We start from the raw sequence: 20,676 nt of genomic DNA on the forward strand, positions 1-20,676 counted from the left end.
CAACGATGCAAGTTATATATATATATATATATATATATATATATATATATATATATATTAGGTCATTGGATCAATCCAAAAATAATAAAATAAATTAGAATGATATTCTACGTAAATAATTGCTATCGTAATTAATTATTTAATTAAAAATACTATTAGATACTCACTTAATTGGCAGTCATGTGAGATTCTCACTCTATTTCAGTTCAAGAAGAAAAATGATTCTCACTCTGTCACTCAGCATCGAGTCAGCGACGGGAACCGCTGAGTCGAACCCGAGCGGCGTGGGACCCACGCGTCAGCCAGACGGGTGGAGTCGTCGGCCACGCCGTCGTTCTCTTCTTGTCTTCCTTAACGCCGAAGACACGCGGATCCCACCGCGTGCCGTGCGCATCGATCTAGCGCCTCTTCTCCAAATCCAACCCCGCCCTTGCTCACGAAGGCTACTAGAAGCCTAGAAGAACCCCTCCTCTCCGGCGCCGCCATCTCCTCGGATCCCAACTGACTCCGCCGACCAACCAGGATCGATGGAGGCGAAGATGGGGCGCTTCTTCGAGTCCGTGGGCAACTTCTTCACCGGCGGCGACAACATCCCCTGGTGCGACCGCGACATCATCGCTGTGAGAACTCCGGAACTCCCTCCCTTCTCTGCCTCCATCCGAATCCTTACGGTCTTGATGTCTTGCTGCGGATTCCCGCCGCGGGTTGGTGTGGGATTAGGGTCAAATCCTACCCTGTGCTAGCAGCCTAAGCACACTGAGGTCGGGCTTGCGTGGGAGGGGAGGAACTGGGGTGCGATGGAGCGTAGGGCGTGGGTGCCTGTGCCTTTTTGCAGTTTTGCGTGAGCCCCTTAGTACCTTGAAGATACTTTGATAGTTTGATATGAGTAAAGATTATTTCTGCAATGTGTGCCCTTGCTGATGTCCTGGTAGGAATAGGATTAGGTTTAGTATAGGTGGCATGACAGGCTACCCGTCCAGCACCCTGTATGTCTGTTAATTCGCGTTGGAATTTTGAGCGGCTTGTTGTACCTATGTCATGTGACTCTGTGGATGTGGCATGGATTAACCAAGTTGAATGGCCATCTACTGTTGTAGTATGGAGAGTATCAAGCTACGGGATGCCAGGATGCACGACTCCCTTCGCAATATCTATTATCGGATCAAGGGTTCTGTTAGCCTTGTATTTATTTATTTATTTTTTTTGGGGGGGGGGGTGGGGTTGGGGTGGGGGGTTATTGCTTGCTAACACGAAGTGTCAAAGTTGATCTTGTTGCTATTGCTGGATCTTCGTCACTCTTCACTTTCTTGATATTGCATTGTGTTTGTGAGATTCTGCGAATAGATGGAAATGGAAACTTAAAGAGTCATTCATGATTTACGTTTTTATGTCCTCAGGGATGTGAAAGGGAGCTTGCCGATGCTGCAACTGAAGAGCAGAGGAATGATAGCCTTATGAGGCTTTCTTGGGCCCTTGTGCACTCCAGGCAGACGGACGATGTAAACCGTGGAATTATCATGCTTGAAGGTTGATATCTTATTTTTTTTGTGCAGAACTAGCACTTGCTCATTGCAACCAAGTGATTAGCTTTTATTGATTATATTTCCTTTCGTCATTAGTTCTCATCCATGTTTTGATCGGCCTGTTTGGTTATGCAGCTTCTTTGGATAATTCAGGCAGTCCTCTGCAGACTAGGGAAAAGCTGTACTTGTTGGCTGTTGGGCACTACAGGAATGGTGACTACTCAAAAAGCCGGCAACTTGTGGAACGCTGTTTGCAGGTACACATGGCAGATTAATTAGCATCTGGAATGCCAAATATAGTTTATGATTCCTTGCCTTGTCAATCTCTGTAATGCCAAAATGTAATGTAGTCAAGAACAGATGCATCTTCAAGGTTATAACTTACAACTAAATAATATGTTCCTTCTACTGCTAAACTGCAGCTGATCCAACAAGTATGTTCATAGTGAGCACATGTGGGCATTGACAACCCATTTTCATACTGTAACTAGAATTACTCTTTTGCCATTTTTTTTTTGCATCTAACCTATCTTTCCTCAGGTTGCAATTCTTAAACAGGAAATTTTATGTATATTGATAGATGCCATCCTATTGATAATACTTGGCTATATATATAAAAGCTTGTGTTTCCTTATTTACATTTATGTTAGCAGTTGAGTTATTGGTTTCCTGATGAGTTTCTATTAATTCCATCCGTAGACCTGTTGTCATCTCATGAGTTGAAAGAAATGACTATGGTTGATTCCCCTGTCTGCTATGGTATTAAGTCCTCAATTGTTCCTATGGTGAAGTCCAATTTGGCATTTGGGTTGAGAACAACAGAAAGTTTAAATGTTAGCATGCTACATGTGCTACATTTTTGTAGAGGCAAGAGCATGGTTTTGTTGGTTGCTTCCTTTTCTTTGGAATGTTCACTAGGCCTAATTTGGTTTTCTTTCCTGACCTACCTGTACACTAGTTTGAGCATGCATGAAATTTTATAGGATGATTATCTAGAGATCATTTTTCTCGTTGTAGGATCTGTTGCCAGCTGAATATTCAAGATTTTATTAGAATGACCAACTATTCAAGGATATTGTTGCCTGGGTATTCTCAAATTCTAACATATATTCCTTACTGCCCTGTAGATTCAACCTGATTGGAGGCAGGCTATTTCTCTGAAGAAAGCAATAGAAGATAAAATTGCCAAAGGTGAGATAAATTGATCAGCGGTCCTCTATTTCGATTGGCTTGAATGGAATTCTTTCTCAAAGCAATCGCTTTTATCCTTCCATGTTTCATCGGGATTAACATATATATCAGTACATCTGTTGAAGTGATTTTGTATATTGTCATGGTGTAGATCTAATGGTATTTTTGTCATGGTGCAGATGGTCTTATTGGAATAGGAATTGCGACAACTGCTGTAGGACTTCTGGTTGGTGGAATTGCAGCTGCTGTTGCCAGAAAGAAGTAAGATGAATAGATGGTATCTCTGCTCACCGATGAGCAAGGAGACGCTTTCAGCTGTTCTGGTGTTAAGCTGGTGATACTCGAGTCGAATTGAAATGGATTTTGTTTGTACAAAGTGAGTAGATGATGATAATACTATTGAGGCAATGTAGCCTCTATTCTGTTTTTTTTTTTTGCCCATGGATCTAGCGTTTTATTCTCACCAAATGAATCATCACAAATATCACCATTTCACTCAGCAGTTTTGCATCACTACAAGAACACGCGCAACATGACAGTTTTACGTTGTTCAATCATATCCAAAACAAGAACAGCTACGTATCAATCTGTCCTCCAACCTATAGAAGTCCATCCATGGCCATTTACTCGGGCCCCACTAGGGTGAGCAGGATGCCATTGTAGTAGCCGGACGTGTCGCCGTTGACATCGCCGGTGACCGTCTTGCGGTACCTCACCTTGTACTCCTCCTTCACCTTCTTCATGTCGACCTCAGCACGCGAGACGATCGCCCTCGTCAGCGACTCCTCGTCGGTGCCGAGCCCGACAATGGAGCTCCGGATCACCTGGAACACGAAGAAGGGTATTGGAAGTGAGCTAGTCCATTTTCGTTCCGGGAGTAACATTTCTTCAACGAGTTCCTGCTGAATGGCGTGAAAAAAGTTTACCTCTGCGAAATGCTTCTCGGGTGATGCCAAGCACCACACCGCGGTCTTCAGCATCGCCGCGAGCTGGTCGCTGCGGAGTTCCTCGAGGACGTCGTCGATGGCCTTGCCGTGCTCCTGCCTGAACCGCTCGAACGTCGCCTTCAGCTGCGGCTTGCTCCTCGAGCTGACGATGCGCACGACGTCGCCGTGCAGCGTCTGCTTCCTGGCCACCACCGCGTCGTGCAGCTCCGCGGCCTCCGCCCTCGCCAGCTCGTCGTCGACGAGCTCGCCGGAGTACCGGTAGGAGCTCACGAGCCGCACCAAGAACTGCGCCACAGCAGACACCGTCGCAAGTGAGCGACAGCAGCCAAGATCGCGAGAAAAGAAATGTCAGGATCGATCTGCCCTGCGCACGCTGATGGAACCGGCGGGCTTGCCTGCTTGAGGGGGTCCTTGTAGAGCGGGCACGCGGCGACGTCCTCCTCGAGGGACGCCGAGTAGGCGGCGCAGTAGGCCTTCCTGACGGCGACGAGGTGGTCCGGCGACGACGCGCAGGCAACCTCGATGAGCACCCACACGTGCCGGTCGCCCTTCTTCTTCAGGGCCTTGTGGGCGAGCTTGGCGTCACGCGCCGCCGGGTCCATGGTCCACAGCATCATCGCGCTCTGGCCGGAGACGCCGCCGGCGACGAGGAGACAGGAGGGACCGCCACTTCGTCAGCTCGGCAATCCAAGCCACCGAATCGTTGCGAGAAAAATCCTGGAACGCGGTGGGAGATTTACCCGGAAGTCGCCGGAGAGCTCGGAGTGGAGCCGGTCGAGGAGCGTCTCGTTGTAGAGGCCCTCGTAGGCCAAGGCGATCTCCGCGCGCTGCGCCGCCGTCCGGCGGCCCAGTATATCGATCAGCGCCTTCTCGTCCGTGCCCCATCCTGTCCCCAAATCAGTCCATCATCACAAGATTATTTCCCATGTCTCGAGCTCTGTTCTTGAACAGGGAATGAACAGAGATGATTCCTCGAACTCTGTTCTTGATCGATCAAAGCAAGAGCATTCTAATTCCTTGAACAATAGCTTGGAAACAGCATCCGATTGACGAAGAATGGTGTGTTTATAGAAACAAAATAGATGACACAGCATTTGCAGAGTCCAGCAGCTCGAGATACCTTGCACCGCTTTCCTAATGTTCTCGGCGTCTTCTGTCGCGGGAGGGACCGGGTTGGGAACCGAGATGGAGGCCATGGAGACGGCTGCACCTTCTTCCCCGGCTGGGAGAGCTCGGTCGGAGAAGTGGGGGAAGAGGAGGTTGAGGGGAGGGATGTTATGGATGCACTCCAGGCAGGAGCACCAGCAACACATGGCACAGGCCCGGAGACCCTAACAGAGCTCCACCTAGGATGAGCTCTGCAAAAATTTCATGGTGGGTTCTGCTCCTCTGACATCTCTGACGATGCTGTTTTGATTTTTGGATCGTGTTTTAGGTTGATTTTGATAGGAGATTTTGTGTGATTCTAGCTGTGTTCTGTATTGCGTACAGCGCACTCCAGGGGTATTTTGGGGTTTGCAGAAGGTTAATTATTTGCTGATTAGTGATAGATACCGTCTTTAATGCTTGCTGGTGCTGGACCTGTGATTCATACTTGTTCAAACCTATTGAAACATGTGAGAATATTGATCTACACTCTACAGCAACCACCAGTTGTTGGAATTTCTGCAGAACTTTTTATCACTCAAGCGAAAAAATAAAAATGAAGTTAGAAAAACATACGCGCCAGGTAGGGGTCGAACCTACGGCCTTCTGCTTAGGAAACAGACGCTCTATCCACTGAGCTACAGGCGCCTTGTGTGTGAACGTTTTGATGCCAGAATCTGTAATTTCTTTCACATTCGCTTATCTTTCATTACACGGAGCAAAAAGTTACCTTCTTCATTTTCAGGATAGGAAATGCAGAAAACGATACGCAGTAGCAGCAGGGAAATGGTGAAAGCTTTGAGAACATGGATCGTTACTTAGCCTATAAGGTTTCTTCATCAAAATAAAAAGGACTGCCTCCTCTGCAAAGAAAAGCTGAGAAAAGGTAACCCTGTAAAGATTATGTATTTAATCTCTTTTAGCTCATCGAATATATGAAGGAATATTATGGGCTTCAAAACAAACAATATTAAGGTTTAAGAACCTTTCCAATATCTGCCCGGCCTGGCTTACTTGCACGTTCCATACCACTGTTCTGTCAGCACGGCATATTTTTTGATCTGCACGTGACTTGTTCCCTCTCACTTTCAAAGTTCTTTTCCAACAGGGGCTGCATGCACGAATTAGGAATCTTAGCGGCAAAGCAATTAGCTCGGTTCAACCAAAAACAAATGGATCGTACAGTTGGCGATGTTGGAGTTGACAATAGGATTTCCTGCTCACCATATCCTAAAAAAATAATGTTCTTGCGGATCACACGCATCTGGCTAGTGTTTTTCAACTCAAAAGCTGCAGACGAAGACAAATAATTTGGTTGCCAACACATAGCCAAGCCATTAGCAAAACGATTGAACGAATGATCAAGCAAGCATTACTAAACTGCACAGGCGAAGAAGCTATGGGGCACATGGGCATCGTTTTCTTGTGCAAAGAGATCAACAGCTGAGATCTGCTCTGGCATTATTGGTGATCTGGTCGCTCGATTGTCATTAACCCCAGCGGCCATTGCTCTCTCCTCCATGACTGAAGAAGGCGACCCACTGATGAACTCATTTGGCCCACAATTTGGAGGAGACATTATCCCCAGTTGGCAGCCGTACCCCAGGAAGGTGATGATGGGGTGCTTGCTTGGTTTTCCATGGCAGCGCTACATGTTTCTCACGTTGGCCAAATGTTCTTGTGGTTCTGAGACGGCCAGTGCCAGAAGCTTCTGGCAAGAGTGTCCCTTTTGCTTTCAAAGGCGTCAATAATGTGAACGACGAAGACCACACGGAATCAGTTCTAGCATGATGTTATGAGAAATTGGGTTCAGTTAAATCTTGTATCTCAGGCCAAAATGAAGTTATTGCTGAGCTGGTAGTCATTGACCTTGCAACAGACAAATAATTGAAACACAAGATAGATGTTTCTTGGCTTTTTGTAAACTTCCCTAGCTAGAAAACAACCCTTCATATGGGGCATATGTTAGCTACGTGAATACGACGCAAACCAACAATTATTTGATGAAAATGAATCATGGACATGCCATGCTGGTGTGTGATGATAAGGATGACAAGCTGGACTGCAGTAGTCTGTACCGCCTGACTTAGCAATTTATTAGCTTTTGCTTATTCTTTGATGGAAATAAATTAATACATGATCAAAATTTCTCATGTTCTTCTTCTTAGTTTTTTCCCCCAATGTTAGAGAGTCTCAAATTATAAATATAGAACGCTAGCTATAAGGTTGTTCATGTTAGTAATAGATAGCATAAGAGCAACTCCAACAGTGAAGTTTAGCTTGCTGACTATAAGATTATCCATGTCAACAATATATAGATCGATAGCATAGTAGATAGCTCCAACGACAGTAGGTTCCTCAAAACGAATGGATACATATGTAATAGGGATGTTAAATACTCCATGTGTATTGAAATAAGTTATAGACTATCTGCCAACAAGTAGCTAGCACTTTTAGCTCTTCATTTATTCTCTTCGCCACCAAGGACAAATTACTAATGTCGGCACCCTATATCTAGTTGACTTAATATGTGTCCACATGTAATATGTAAAATGTTGCATGCCTATTGGAATATGTTATAGGCTGGCTACTAACTAACAGCAGCTAGCTTTTATTTCTCTTCTTATTCTCTTCGCCATGAAAGCAAAACTTTGATTTTGGTTTCTTTGTAACTAGCTGATATGCCATTATTGGAGACGCCTTAGGGTCCCCAATCCACTTAATTCCACTTGTAGTTGTAAAATCAACCAACTTATTATATATACCATTCCTTTTTTATATAGATTTTCCTACTTTTTTCTAATAGAAGAGCAAAGTCAAGAGCCCAATTTCATTTGCATTCAAAACGAGCTAGGAGATAGAGTCATTAAGTAAATCAGAAATTTCAATGTTCCCAACCGAATGGAATAATGATGACAAAAGATCAAAACGACTGCACACAAATGGGTTGCATGATAACGATGGAATTGACACCTGGAACTGAAATGGTGGTACAGATTGATTTCTCTCCAATGATTCGTACAGTTTCACATTATTTTGTCGACATACTTGTCCGGCTCATGTGATGTGCTCCTGCATATCCATGGTAATGATGGGGCCTTCAGATGATTTTCAGATCTGCTGCAAGTTCAGCATTGTAATAAATATGATCCTATTAGATTATAATTGTGATTTTGGTGATTGTGTGATAATATAGTCAATACAACTAATAAGTTTGTAAGATAACATTTGTAGGATTTTTAGATCCATGGATAGAGTCCAATTCATATACAAGACAGTCCAAATCGCTGTCAAGGTATCCAAATGACAGCTGAGATGATTTGGACAAGGTGCAGCAGGAATCAATCGACCGGTTAATTTGAACTAACCGGTGCATTGGAAATTGCAACGGTGATCAAGTGTTGGAAAAATCAGTACTACCGTTAAACCGACGCTATGGACAATAAGCGTCGGTGCAATGTTAGATTGCTCTGGTGATATGCATAGAAGCTCCAGAAGGGTTTGAGCAAAAGTGCATTCAGCACCGGTTGAACCGACGGTAAAAAAGAAAACGTCGGTGCATTGGTACTTCAATGTTGCAGAACGGTTTTTAGAGTTGGAGATGGCTGCTTTAGTAAAAGTCATCCTCACCGGTTGAACTGACGGTGCGTCAGTGCAATGACGCAAGCAAAAGAAGACATGGCAGAAATGAGATCGACGACTAGCATGCAACTTCAGAATGGCCGGTTAAACCGACGCATGTGACCGGTTTAACCGACCCTTACTTTTCATGAAAAAAGCATGCAATGGTTAGGAGTGGATCGCTAGCCTATATAAGGTCTCACCCCAGATCATTTAAGGCTGCTGGACTCTAGAAAAATTTTCCAACCCTCCCAAGTGCTTATTGATCAAACCCTTAGCCTTTCGCACATGCCATAATATTGTTAGTGCTAGGTTAGCTCTACAAAGAGTGAGAGAGCAAGATGTTGCCTTGTGCATGGTTCTAAAGTGAACCACCGTTGTAATCTTGGTGTACCGGCCTCTTGGAGTCTCTGTGGCTCGTCGGTAAGTCTTCGACCCTCCGGCTTGGTGTGGAGTAGCGACGACAGGTTTGTGCGGGGGACGAGGAGACCCTCCTTCGTGGGAAGCTCTGTAGTGAAGGCGGCATCAAGGTGATCGGGAAACTTAACGTGAGTTTTAGTGGCCAAGGCTCTGTGGCAAGTCAAGGGGAGCCTCGGAAGAGACTTGGTGACCGGGAAGCAATACTCTTTGTGAGTGCTTCAATAACATGGATTAGGGATGGCCTTATGGCCTTATGCATACTGATACCACGAGATAAATCCTTGCATCAACAGTTTGCTTTCTCTCATCACCTCCTTTACATTTCCGCATTTATCTTGCAACTTGTGTGCCTTTACTTTTATAGTGCAGTATCTTATTAGGATTGGTTATAGATTGCAAAACTTATTTTGGGATGAGAGCTTCACAATAGATGAACCGTAGTTGCACATTTAGATAGCATATTCTAGATTATATTTTGTGCAATTTAGTTTGAGCCATAGGTTAAGAAAGTTTGCCTAATTTACCCTCTCCCCCTCTTAGACTACGAGCACCGATCCCTTCCATGCATTCGATGTATATCTTCTTGCTATGGCTTATCTGGACATTATGACTCACCATGTATTTACGTTTGATCTAAGCATTTCTTAGCTGAAAATGTTAGGTGAACTATGACATCTTGTTCATATGAAAAAACATTCTATAGAGGCAGCGTACTAGAACCCTCGATGAGTAGCAAACCTTACAATCTCCGGATCATCTTTGTAGCTAGATAGCTGTTAAGTTCCAAGCTGGAACTATACAATATAAATGCAGTAATAAACTTTTTGAAAAAATCTTGCTAAATCCTAAGAGTTCAGCATGATGGTGACTGCAGCCTGCTAGTAAACATGAGAGATCACCTACACTGGCATTGCATTATTGCAGTCATCATCTCGCACAGTCACACGTCCCCCCGTGTTGCACGATGCCCGTGGGCAATGGCACGGCAACAACCCTTCGATCACTTCCTGAGCTGTCAACTGGATCCCTCTTCTTTTTTTTCTGCTCCTTTCCATGTCAAGTAGATTAATGCTTAAGCACATACCACCTACACATGTGTATACTATTGACGAACCTTTTCATAACTAGCTGCAGAGATTATTATATATCTAAACAAAAAAGTATTGAATTGCCAGCATTGCCCTTGTATAATTATTGTCTTCCAAAACACACACTTTAATTTGCAGTATAAAGATCATCGGCAAGAACTCGAGATGCAAGCCGGCCAGAGCTCACAGCAATCCTCTGTTCCTCCCTCATCGTCTCCGTTCCTCTGATCGATCTTGGCTGGTTTTTCTGCCGGGGAACTAGCAAAATGGGCGACGAAGTTCAGCAACTCACCAGGGCCTTCTCAGGTTCGCACTATCCATTCATCCTGCTGTGATCTCTGTGCCGTCGTCGAGCGTCGTGGTTGTCTTGGTTGCTCAGAATTTCTGTCGATTTCTTGAAACCAAAATGAAGGCCTGGGCGGGCTCGGCGTGGACGAGCCGGCGATGGTCTCGGCGCTGGCGCGGTGGCGCAGGCAGCCGGAGAAGCGGTCGGGCTTCCGGAAGGGCTTCCCGGGCTTCTTCACGAGCCACGGCGAGATGGACCGGTGCGAGGAGGAGTACATGCTGCACCTGGCCGCCGAGTTCGCGCGGTTCAAGAACCTGATGGTGCTGTGGGCGATGCACCCGTGGGAGCGCGACGCGCGGCTGGCGCACCACGTCCTCCACCAGCACCACCCCGCCGCCATCGTCGTGGAGGTCGCCTGCACGCGCTCCGCCGACGAGCTCCTCGGCGCGCGCCGCGCGTACCAGGCGCTCTACCACCACTCCCTCGAGGAGGACGTGGCCTACCGCGCCAGGGACAAGCCCTACTGCAACGTGCGTGAGCGCCCCCTCCCCTCCACTCCCGGAGCTCCGGCGGCTCCGGCGACGAATTGAGCTCCTGACTCACTGAACCGATCCCAATTCCCAAATGATGTTTGCGCTGCAGCTGCTGGTGGGGCTTGTGAGCGCGTACCGGTACGAGGGGCCCCGGGTGAACGAGGAGGTGGCGCGGGCGGAGGCCAAGGCGCTGGGCGCGGCGGTGAAGAGCGCCGGCGGGAGGCTGGCGGAGAACGACGACGTGGTCCGGATCCTGAGCACCAGGAGCAAGCCCCACCTGGTGGAGACCTTCAGGTACTACAAGGAGATCCACGGCAGGCGCATCGAGGAGGATCTCAGCCACGGCAAGGAGGAGACCCTGCTGGAGGCCGTGCTGTGCCTCGCCGCGCCGGCCAAGTACTTCAGCCAGGTATATATGCGTACCACCATTGGAAGCTTAAAGCTGATGATTCGTGGTCGGAGAATCGACGGCAAACTAAAATTGAACATGGAATGATCGATCGATCGATGGGCAGGTGGTGGAGGTGGCGCTGAGGGACGGGGCGGACCACCACGAGAAGGATGCCCTGACGCGGGTGGCGGTGACGCGGTCGGACCACGACATGGACGAGATCAGGGCGGCCTACCAGGAGCAGTTCGGGGCCAAGCTGGAGGACGCCATCGCGGCCAAGGCGCACGGCCACTACAGGGACGCGCTGCTCTCGCTGGTGGGCGCGCACCACCAGCAGTGAAACGTGAACCAGCTAGCTGCCGCTGGTTTCTCTTCTCTTCGTCCGGTCGTCTGCCCGTGTCCGTCCGTCCGTCCGTCTTCGTGGTGCCTGTGTGTGTCGTGTAGGTGCCAACGTCGGTCTGTTTCCTAGCGAGACTGTAACATTTTCCTGCTGAGTCTGTAGTGTGTTGCTGGTGAAGATGCCAAATAAGATCTGCATGCAATCGTTCTCTTCATCACGATCGAGTTGTATCTCACTCTCACCCTCGATGATCCATTTCCGTGATGTTTACTCTGAAGAAACTTCTGTCCTGATTGTTTTCATCTGGCGATCGAGGAGTGTCCATGGGCTAAGCTCAACACGTTTCGATCGAGTGACTACGGCATTGGCATCCGGTACAAACAACTAGTTGGCTAGTTGCCAATGTTGGTCTGTTTCCAATCGAGACTCTAATATTTTCCTGCTGAGCCTGTAGTGTGTCGCTGAAGATGACAAATAAGATCGGGCGGATCCAACGTGGGGCAGGGGGGCTCGAGCCCCCCTACCCCCTGCGCAGCACCGCGTGCGAGCCCCCTCCATTTTTGCGCCATGGGAAGCAGCTGGAGGTTGAAGAAGCAGCTGGGAGCCCCTCTATTTTCATTTTCTGAATCCGCCCTTGCATGCAATCGTTTCTTCATCATGATCGAGTTGTAACTCACTCTAACCCTCGAGGATACATCTCCTTGCTGTTTACTCTGAAGAAACTCCTGTCCAGATGGTTATTGGTTCGTTTTCATCTGGAGATAATCGAGGAGTGTTCATGGGCTCGAGCTCAACACGTTTCGATCGAGTGGCTACTGGCTACAGCACTGGGGCACTGGCATCCGGTACAGACAACTAGTACCATGCCTGTATCGCGCTACCTCGGATGCCGGATCGGCCAACGCGATCGACGCCGGTAAGAGGTCCCGCCGGTCATGGTCACGGCGCGGTGCGGGCGTGCGGCGGCGCCGGATCGGATGGTTCCCGTCTCAGACCGGGTCCGGCGTGCTCTGGCTTCGGCAGCCGGCATCGCGTGCGGGATCGAGTTCGTTGCGGGCCGCCAAGTGGATCCGTTGGTGAACTTGGGCCAACGCGCGCCCGGTCCCTCTTTTTTTTTGAGAAAGGGTCAACCCTGCTTTTATAGAAAGCATAAACAGTTTTTTCGGTATAACGCGGCTGGGGTTACCAGCAAACATTTGAGCACAGATGATAGAAATGAAAACAAAACAGCGTGTTTCTACTCTCCAGCTCTAAGCAACTACAGAGAAACTAGAAACGGTATCAAAGGAAATCCTCCACCGGCTCCCTCGGTCTCTTGACGAAAGACTCCACCCAAGCAGCGACCTGAGTCTTCTGTTCTTCCGGTGTCTTCTGATCAGCAGCTCGAAGCAACGCTCCATCTGTAGGCATGATAGTATTCGAAAAATTAGTTCAGCCGGATTACGCACAAACACCCCCTCAATCCTCATTTTGTTTCTGGATTTCCAAAGCACCTAAAATACAGTGGCATAAAGGAACAGCTTAAACTTATATCTCGATGTACCCAAAGGAAGCCAATTTTCCAGAAAGTCTTTCATCCCCACCGAGATCCTATCCCAGCCCAGTGCCTCCTTAAAGCAAACCCAAACAAAACGCGCCATGCAGCAATGAAAGAAAATGTGGTCAATCGTTTCCACCACCCGGCACAAGTCACACCTACCATCTCCCTTTCCATTTTCTACGCTTAAGGGCTGGGCAGCCCCCGATGGTAGCCTATTTTGGAAACCCAACCAGAGGAAAACTTTTATTTTCATGGGTAACTTGCTCTCCCACACGAGCTGCATGCGTTTGTTTATAACCCCCCTAAAAGACAGACTTCTGTACAGTGATCTGGTGGAGAAAACCCCAGTTTTTTCCAGCACCCAAATGGCTCGATCAGGTGAGTCACTGAAGTTGAAGTCCTGAAGAAGAGACAAGAGCTCCTCCCATTCCTTCAGTTCATCAGGCCCAAAGGTTCTGCAGAAATCAAAGTCCCAAGAACTCGACGCCCAACAGTCCCTCACAATGGCATTCTTGTCCCTACAGCATCCGTAAACTCTAGGGAATTTAAGTCTAAGAGGGACCTCTGCAGCCCAGATATCATCCCAAAAAAGAGTATTTTTCACATCATGGACCTTCATAGTAGCTCCCCATTTAAATTTCTGCTTGATTTTCTGAACCCCTTTCCAGGATTGAGAGCCTACCTTCTCTTGCTCTTCGCAAAGGGCACATTGGAGAGATATTTTGCTCTCAACAAGTCAATGCAAGGATCCCCCGCATTAGAATTGTATATCTTCCCCACCCACTTGGCCATGAAAGCTTCATTCATTGTTCTCGTGTTAATTATTCCCAAACCCCCGAAGTCCTTGGGGATGCACATATTCTCCCATTTTGTCATATGATATCTGAACTTGTTCTCACCTCCCCTCCAAAAGAATTTGGATCTGATGGAATCCATTTGCTGGTGTGTGCTCTCATGAAGTAGAAACATCCCCATCATATTGATGGAATAAATAAGAGTTTCAGTTTTAAATTAATCTGAAGATAAAATATGACCATGACGAAAAGTGCATACAGAAAACAAATATATGTAAACATGCTGATCAAGCGATTCAAGATAAAATATTGCAGCAGCAAGATCAACCCTAACCAGATCATACTAGGTATGAAAGACGTAGTTAGGGATAGAAAACCGTACGTCTCTAGGCTGACCGGAATAACCGGGTAAAGAAGATGACGGCGACGATTAGCACCTCCGCGCGCTTGACGACGCCGAGTCACGCCCCACTGACGAGGAGGAAGACGAGCCGTGGCGACAAGGACGTAGAGGACGGCGATGTGGAAGCGTTCGAGCAATCGTGCAGAGCGCTTCCCAAAAACCTTATTCGCCCTCTCCCAGTGCAGGATCGCTGAGGACGAGGTTCTGGAGACCTGCTCTCCCGATCGCCGGTGCACACCGACAAACGGGATGAAGTAGCATACGCGGCGGCGCAGCAGGCAGGGTGAGGCGTGAGGCGCGTTGTGCATTCCATCTATTCTGTATCCGGCACCCGTGCGTATTTATTGGAAGGAACCGCTAGGGTTTTTGGCATCTCAAAAACCAAGTCGGTTACCAGTCCCAAAATTTCACGCGTGATATCCGTAACAGATTCGAAGTGGCAAAACAAATCTGCAAAAGGAAGCTGCGTTCCCGCAAAGATTGGACCGGATTTTTGGCGGACCATTCACGCGCACTTTGCGTGCGCGCGCCCTTAGCCCGGCTCGGCGAGGCGAGCGAGCGCGCGCGTGTGGTCTTCCTTCTTCCTCTCACCCACACTTGTAAGAGCATTGAGAGCATCCAACTATTTAAGTTGGATTTCCTCCACCTCCACTAGCAAGGTGGGACTAAATTGTTGCCATACACTTTTGCACTAATGGGCCTTTGAGATTTTTATTGGAATTATTTTGATTTACATGGTGGGCCTTTGCACTATTGGGCCCAAATATTCCATCAATCCCCCACCAGATCTCAAAGTCTCATTATGATTTTGCCTCAACCCACTGTTGTTTGATATACCAGTGTTTCAATGGAGACTGCTAAATTGAACTTCCATTTAGAACAGCAAGTTACACTCCTTTACAACTTGAACAATGGACTAAGCCTTGAATTGCAAGTTTTGTGCAAATGAGTTTCACTTACAGTCAAACTGATACTTAACCTCAAGTAGGCTACTTCGCGGTTGGAGCATATAGGTCGTACTCCCTGGTCTCTTCATGAGCTTAATAGAGATCACCCGAATCTCACATACTGCGACCGTCCAATAGTCGGGCTCACATAGGTGTATTCTTTCAAGAACGTTCTGCAGGATAACGTCTTTGCTAATTAAACCCAACAGAATACATTAAGGCCAATGCCAACCTGCCATGCAGTAATCGAGAGTATTGCATCCTTCTCGAGTGAGTATTAAAAGTTATTCTCATGCTAACCTCTAGCTTGTTCTTTTCAGATCCTAATTCACGGGATCTCCGAACATATAGGTTGAGTTACCACTAGGGAATAGCTTATACGGGTCTCAAACCAATCTCCTTGGATGCATTGTCTATCACATTGCGTGACAGCCCCTTGGTGAATGGATCAGCCATATTTTTCTCAGTGTGGACATAACCCACAATGATAACTCCGGAGTTTCTCATTTTTCTGACTGATTTTAACCGTCTCTTGATATGTCTTGAAGACTTCATATTATTCTTCGAACTGTCTACTTTGGCAATCACCGTTTGATTGTCACAATTCATCATTATTGTCGGCAATAGTTTCTAGACAATAGACAAGTCCATCAAGAGCTCACGAAGCCAATCGGCTTTCACTGTAGCTGTATCTAGTGCTGTGAGTTCTGCCTTCATAGTAGATCTCGTCAGTATTGTCTGTTTGCATGATCTTCATGAAACAGCAACACCGCCAAGAGTGAAAACGTATCCACTAGTGGCATACAGCTCATCTCGATTCGATATCCAATTAACATCACTGTATCCTTCCAGTACTGCAGGAAAACCGGAATAGTGAATCCCGTATTCCATAGTACCCACCAAGTAGTGCATTACGTGCTCAAGCGCACGCCAATGATCATCTCCCGGATTACTAGTAAACCGGCTCAACTTGCTAACAGTAAAAGAGATGTCAGGCCTCGTTGCACTCGCAAGATACATGAGTGAGCCAATCATCTGTGAATATCTCAATTGGTCTCTGCCAATTCTTCTGTTCTTTCGAAGGGTCAAGCTTGGATCATAGGGAGTTGGACTAGATTTGCTATCCTTATAGTCAAACCGATTCAACATTTTCTCCATATAATGGGATTGCGAAAGAGTAATCCCATTTTCTCCCTTGATTAGCTTGATGTTGAGAATAATATCAGCCTCACCAAGATCTTTCATATCAAAGATTTAACGCAAGAATATCTTCACCTCGTTGATTACATTAAGACTAGTGCCAAAGATCAGTATGTCATCGACGTACAAACACAATATAACTCCTTGGCCCCCACCATAGGTAATACACACATCGATCAGCCTCATTGACACTAAAGCCTGCTGATATGAGTGTCGAGTTGAATTTCTCATGCCATTGCTTAGGTGCTTGCTTCAGGCCATACAAAGATTTATACAACTTGCACACCTTGTCCTCATAACCATCTACTACAAAACCATCAGGCTGTGTCATATAGATTTCCTCTTCTAGCTCTCCATTGAGGAAAGCTGTCTTAACATCCATCTAATGGATGAGAAGACCATGCGAGGCAGTCACGCCTTCTTTCTGGGTGTAACCCTTAGCCACAAGACGAGCCTTATACTTGTTAATAGTACCATCAAGCTTAAGCTTCTTCTTGAACACCCACTTGCAACCCACAGGTTTGCTACCATACGGCCTTTCGACCAGCTCCTAAGTTCCATTGGAGAGAATGGAGTCCATCTCGCTACGGACAGTTTCTTTCCAATCATCCGCATCAGGAGATGAGAATGCCTCAGTGATTGTTTTAGGAGAATCATCTATGAGATAAACAGTGAAATCATCACAAAAAACTTTGCAGTCTTTTGCCTCTTGCTCCTCCTAGGAGCACCACTGTGAATCTCCTCATGATTTGATTTAAGTGTGTGTTCATCATGCTTAGAAAATTCAACAGATTTAGAAGTTGTATTCACTGTTTCATTCAGAGGTAATGAAGATATAACATGCGAGTCTTTCATAGGAAAAATATTCTCAAAAAAAGTAGCATCACGAGACTCAAGCAGTGAATTTACATGCATATCAGGCACCTCAGATTTAACTACTAGAAATCTATAAGCAATGCTATGATGTGCATAACCTAAAAAGATACAATCCACAGTTTTAGGTCCCAACTTGCGCTTCTTGTTGAGTGGCACATTAACCTTGGTCAAACAACCCTATGTGCGCAATTAAGAGAGTGAAGGTCTTCTCTCAATCCACTCCTCGTAAGGAGTCTTTTCCTTATTCTTCATGGGAACTCTATTCAGGACATGATATGTAGTCAATACTGCCTCCCCCCACCATACCTTAGATAATCCAGCGGTGTCTAACATGGCGTTAACCAAGTCAGACAACGTGTGATTCTTCCTTTCGGCAACCCCGTTTGATTCGGGTGAATAGTGAGGCGTCCTCTCATGTATAATGCCATGTTCCGCACAGAATAAGTCAAAATTGTTAAAGAAATATTCACCTCCTCGATCGGACCTAAGTCGTTTGATCTTTTTCTCAAGTTGGATTTCTACTTCAGCCTTATAGATTTTAAAGCAGTTAAGAGCCTCATCTTTCATTTTCAACAAGTACACATAGCAAAATCTAGTTGCATCGTCAATCAAGGTCATGAAGTATCTTTTTCCACCTTCTATTAACACGCCATTCATCTCACAGATATCTGAATGGACGAGTTCTACAGGTGCCAAATGTCTCTTCTCTGCCACCTTGTGATGTTTCGAGGTTGCTTAGATTGAACACAACTATGGCACTTAGAACCTTTGATTATGGAAAAATTCAGAATTAAACTCATGGTGGAAAGTCGAAACATAGAGCCAAAATTCAGATGACATAAACGCGAGTGCCAAACGGATGCATCACTCTCATTTATACCATCAGAAATTAAGTTCATGTACTTATTACAATAATCTGAAACTGAAAAATGAAACAAGACTCCGCACTCATAGCCTTTACCGATAAATTGTCCACACTTAGATACGACAAATTTATTGGACTCAATCACTAGTTTAAAACTATCCCTACACAAAAGGGAGCCGCTAACTAGATTCTTGCCGATAGTAGGGACATGCTAGGGACATGCTGCACGTTCTTCAGCTGCATGATCTTTTTCAAAGTAAGTTTCAGATCGACTGTGCCAACACCACGAATAGTAGCATGCGACCCATTGACCATGATCACTGTAGAATCTCGAGTGGTCTGGTAAGAAAAAAATAAGGTAGCATCAGAACACACATGAATATTTGCACCAGTATCAAGCCACCAACTAGTAGATTGAAATACAGAAAAAAACCGAAGGTAAAGAATTATACCCACTGGTTTCCACTCCAGTCATGGTGACCGTGTTCGTAGTTTTCTGCCTAGGTGAAGGCTTCCTTCCTTTACGGTGTGGGCACTTCTTCGCCCAATGATCGGTAGATCCACACACAAAACAGCCTTAACCTTCCTTGAACTTCTTCTTCTTGAAAGTAGTGGTAGGCTGCGGCTTGGTCTTTTTTCCCTTGCCCTTGCCTTTGCTGTGAGACTTCTGCACCATGTTGGCACTAGTCTGGCCCTCAGCAGCCTTAGATCGTCCATCCTTGACCCGAGCTTTTTCCTCAACATCAAGAGATACTATCAGATCAGACACTGATATCTCCATCCTCTTGTGTTTGAGAGTAGTGGTGAAATCCCTCCATGAAGGAGGCCACTTGGCAGTGATGCCACCAGCCATAAACTTATCGGGTAGGTTGATCTTGAGGTGCTCAAGCTCCTTGGCCACACACTATATCTCATGAGCCTGCTCGACTACAGATTTCCCATCGGTCATCTTGTAGTTATGGTATTGCTCCATGATGTACAGCTCAGCGTCAACATCTATGTCACCAGAGTCGGCCTCCAGGGCGTCCCACAACTTTTTAGCATCTGTATGATGAAGGTACACATCCTGTAGACGATCTATAAGTGTACCGATCACAGCGCTCACAAAAAAAGTGTTGGCCTCGGTAAAGGCCTTCTCCTGCTCAGGGGTAAGAGACCCCTTAGGTTTGCCCTTAGACACCCACAGCACGTTCATGGCAGAGAGCCACAGTATCACTCTCATTTGCCATCTCTTAAAGTGCTCGCCAGAGAACTTCTCGGACCTCAGAGCATCAACAAATCCAGCCATGATAATAAGGTTTTTGAATTGATGGAATAAATAAGAGTTTCAGTTTTAAATTAATCCGAAGATAAAATATGACCATGACGAAAAGTGCGTACAGAAAACGAACATATGTAAACATGCTGATCAAGCGATTCAAGATAAAATATTGTAGCAGCAAGATCAACCCTAACCAGATCATACTAGGTATGAAAGACGTAGTTAGGGACAGAAAACCGTACGTCTCTAGGCTGACTGGAATAACCGAGTAAAGAAGATGACGGCGACGATCAGCACCTCTGTGCGCTTGACGACGCCGAGTCGTGCCCCACTGACGAGGAGGAAGACGAGCCGTGGCGACGAGGACATAGAGGACGGCGATGTGGAAGCGTTCGAGCAGTCGCGCATAGCGCTTTCCAAAAACCTTATTCGCCCTCTCCCGGTGCAGGATCGCTGAGGACGAGGTTCTGGAGATCTACTCTCCCGAATGCCGGTGCATGCCGACGAAACAAATCTGCAAAAGGAAGCTGCGTTCTTGCAAGGATTGGATCGGATTTTTGGCGGATCATTCACGCGCACGTCGCGTGCGCGCGCCCTTAGCCCGGTGAGGTGAGCGAGCGCGCGCGTGTTTTTCCTTCTTTGTCTCCCCCACACTTGCAAGAGTATGGAGAGCATCCAACTATTTAAGTTGGATTTCCTCCACCTCCACTAGCAAGGTGGGACTAAATTGTTGCCATGCACCTTTGCACTAATGGGGCTTTAAAATTTTTATTGGAATTATTTGGATTTACATAGTGGACCTTTGCACTATTAGATCTAAATATTCCAACACATGTAAGTAGGTATGCTGCTAAGGGACGAGCTTGTTAGCACCGGCCTTCCCCTGTAAGATAGATGCTTGCCCTTCCAGGGTTGCAATTTGTTTCTCATTTTTCCCACCATTTCAGAAGAAGAGCTGACCCCAAGACTTATATTGCTGATGGGGAATCCCAAATATTTCATTGGGAGCACCCTAACTTTACAATTCAGCATGTTAGCAATTCTCCATTGCTCTTCATCGCTGACCCCAAAGACCACCACCTCGCTTTTATAATAGTTGATCTTAAGCCCCGACATCCACTCGAAGCAATACAACAGAAATTTCATATCTCTGATGGTTGCATCCTCACAATCCATAAGAATAACCGCATCATCCGCATATTGTAGATGCGTAAGCCCCCCTTGAAAGATGTGAGGCACCACCCCTCTCACAAACCCCGCATCTCCAGCTTTTTTTTGAGAATGTGATCAAGGGCCCGGTCCCT

At 46.4% G+C, this 20,676-nt stretch overlaps 3 protein-coding genes and 1 non-coding gene across 4 annotated transcripts; 2 read left to right on the forward strand and 2 right to left on the reverse strand.

Moving 5' to 3' along the window:
- Positions 1-286: 286 nt before the first annotated feature.
- Positions 287-3,155, forward strand: LOC112887544 (mitochondrial fission 1 protein A-like). The gene is made up of 5 exons (XM_025953735.1): positions 287-620; positions 1,398-1,527; positions 1,659-1,780; positions 2,651-2,714; positions 2,894-3,155. Exons 1-5 carry the CDS (start codon positions 528-530, stop codon positions 2,977-2,979), a joined length of 495 nt encoding a protein of 164 aa, XP_025809520.1. The 5' UTR covers positions 287-527; the 3' UTR covers positions 2,980-3,155.
- A 27-nt stretch (positions 3,156-3,182) lies between these two features.
- On the reverse strand, positions 3,183-5,116 carry LOC112887542 (annexin D3). The gene is made up of 5 exons (XM_025953733.1): positions 4,782-5,116; positions 4,402-4,547; positions 4,057-4,284; positions 3,641-3,946; positions 3,183-3,538 (listed from the first exon to the last, which is right to left on the reverse strand). Exons 1-5 carry the CDS (start codon positions 4,972-4,974, stop codon positions 3,338-3,340), a joined length of 1,074 nt encoding a protein of 357 aa, XP_025809518.1. The 5' UTR covers positions 4,975-5,116; the 3' UTR covers positions 3,183-3,337.
- Positions 5,117-5,382: 266 nt separating this feature from the next.
- TRNAR-CCU lies at positions 5,383-5,455 on the reverse strand. The gene has a single exon. It is a non-coding gene; the product is annotated as a tRNA-Arg (tRNA).
- A 4,550-nt stretch (positions 5,456-10,005) lies between these two features.
- Positions 10,006-11,703, forward strand: LOC112883858 (annexin D4). The gene is made up of 4 exons (XM_025949113.1): positions 10,006-10,242; positions 10,349-10,752; positions 10,865-11,164; positions 11,271-11,703. Exons 1-4 carry the CDS (start codon positions 10,203-10,205, stop codon positions 11,484-11,486), a joined length of 960 nt encoding a protein of 319 aa, XP_025804898.1. The 5' UTR covers positions 10,006-10,202; the 3' UTR covers positions 11,487-11,703.
- Positions 11,704-20,676: the final 8,973 nt, after the last annotated feature.

Source organism: Panicum hallii, chromosome 3 (genome assembly GCF_002211085.1).
Source record: "Panicum hallii strain FIL2 chromosome 3, PHallii_v3.1, whole genome shotgun sequence".
In the NCBI taxonomy this organism is placed as follows: domain Eukaryota; kingdom Viridiplantae; phylum Streptophyta; class Magnoliopsida; order Poales; family Poaceae; genus Panicum; species Panicum hallii.

What these genes read in the sequence shown, in the direction of transcription:
- LOC112887544 (XM_025953735.1), top strand. Translation starts at nt 528, where the DNA reads ATGGAGGCGAAGATGGGGCGCTTCTTCGAGTCCGTGGGCAACTTCTTC. An exon ending in GCGACCGCGACATCATCGCT is followed by an intron (nt 621 to 1,397) that starts GTGAGAACTCCG and finishes TTATGTCCTCAG; the next exon opens with GGATGTGAAAGGGAGCTTGC. An exon ending in TTGTGGAACGCTGTTTGCAG is followed by an intron (nt 1,781 to 2,650) that starts GTACACATGGCA and finishes ACTGCCCTGTAG; the next exon opens with ATTCAACCTGATTGGAGGCA.
- LOC112887542 (XM_025953733.1), bottom strand. Translation starts at nt 4,974, where the DNA reads ATGTGTTGCTGGTGCTCCTGCCTGGAGTGCATCCATAACATCCCTCCC. An exon ending in CATTAGGAAAGCGGTGCAAG is followed by an intron (nt 4,548 to 4,781) that starts GTATCTCGAGCT and finishes ATTTGGGGACAG; the next exon opens with GATGGGGCACGGACGAGAAG. An exon ending in CCGAGAAGCATTTCGCAGAG is followed by an intron (nt 3,539 to 3,640) that starts GTAAACTTTTTT and finishes TTCGTGTTCCAG; the next exon opens with GTGATCCGGAGCTCCATTGT.
- LOC112883858 (XM_025949113.1), top strand. Translation starts at nt 10,203, where the DNA reads ATGGGCGACGAAGTTCAGCAACTCACCAGGGCCTTCTCAG. An exon ending in ACTCACCAGGGCCTTCTCAG is followed by an intron (nt 10,243 to 10,348) that starts GTTCGCACTATC and finishes ACCAAAATGAAG; the next exon opens with GCCTGGGCGGGCTCGGCGTG. An exon ending in GGGACAAGCCCTACTGCAAC is followed by an intron (nt 10,753 to 10,864) that starts GTGCGTGAGCGC and finishes TTTGCGCTGCAG; the next exon opens with CTGCTGGTGGGGCTTGTGAG.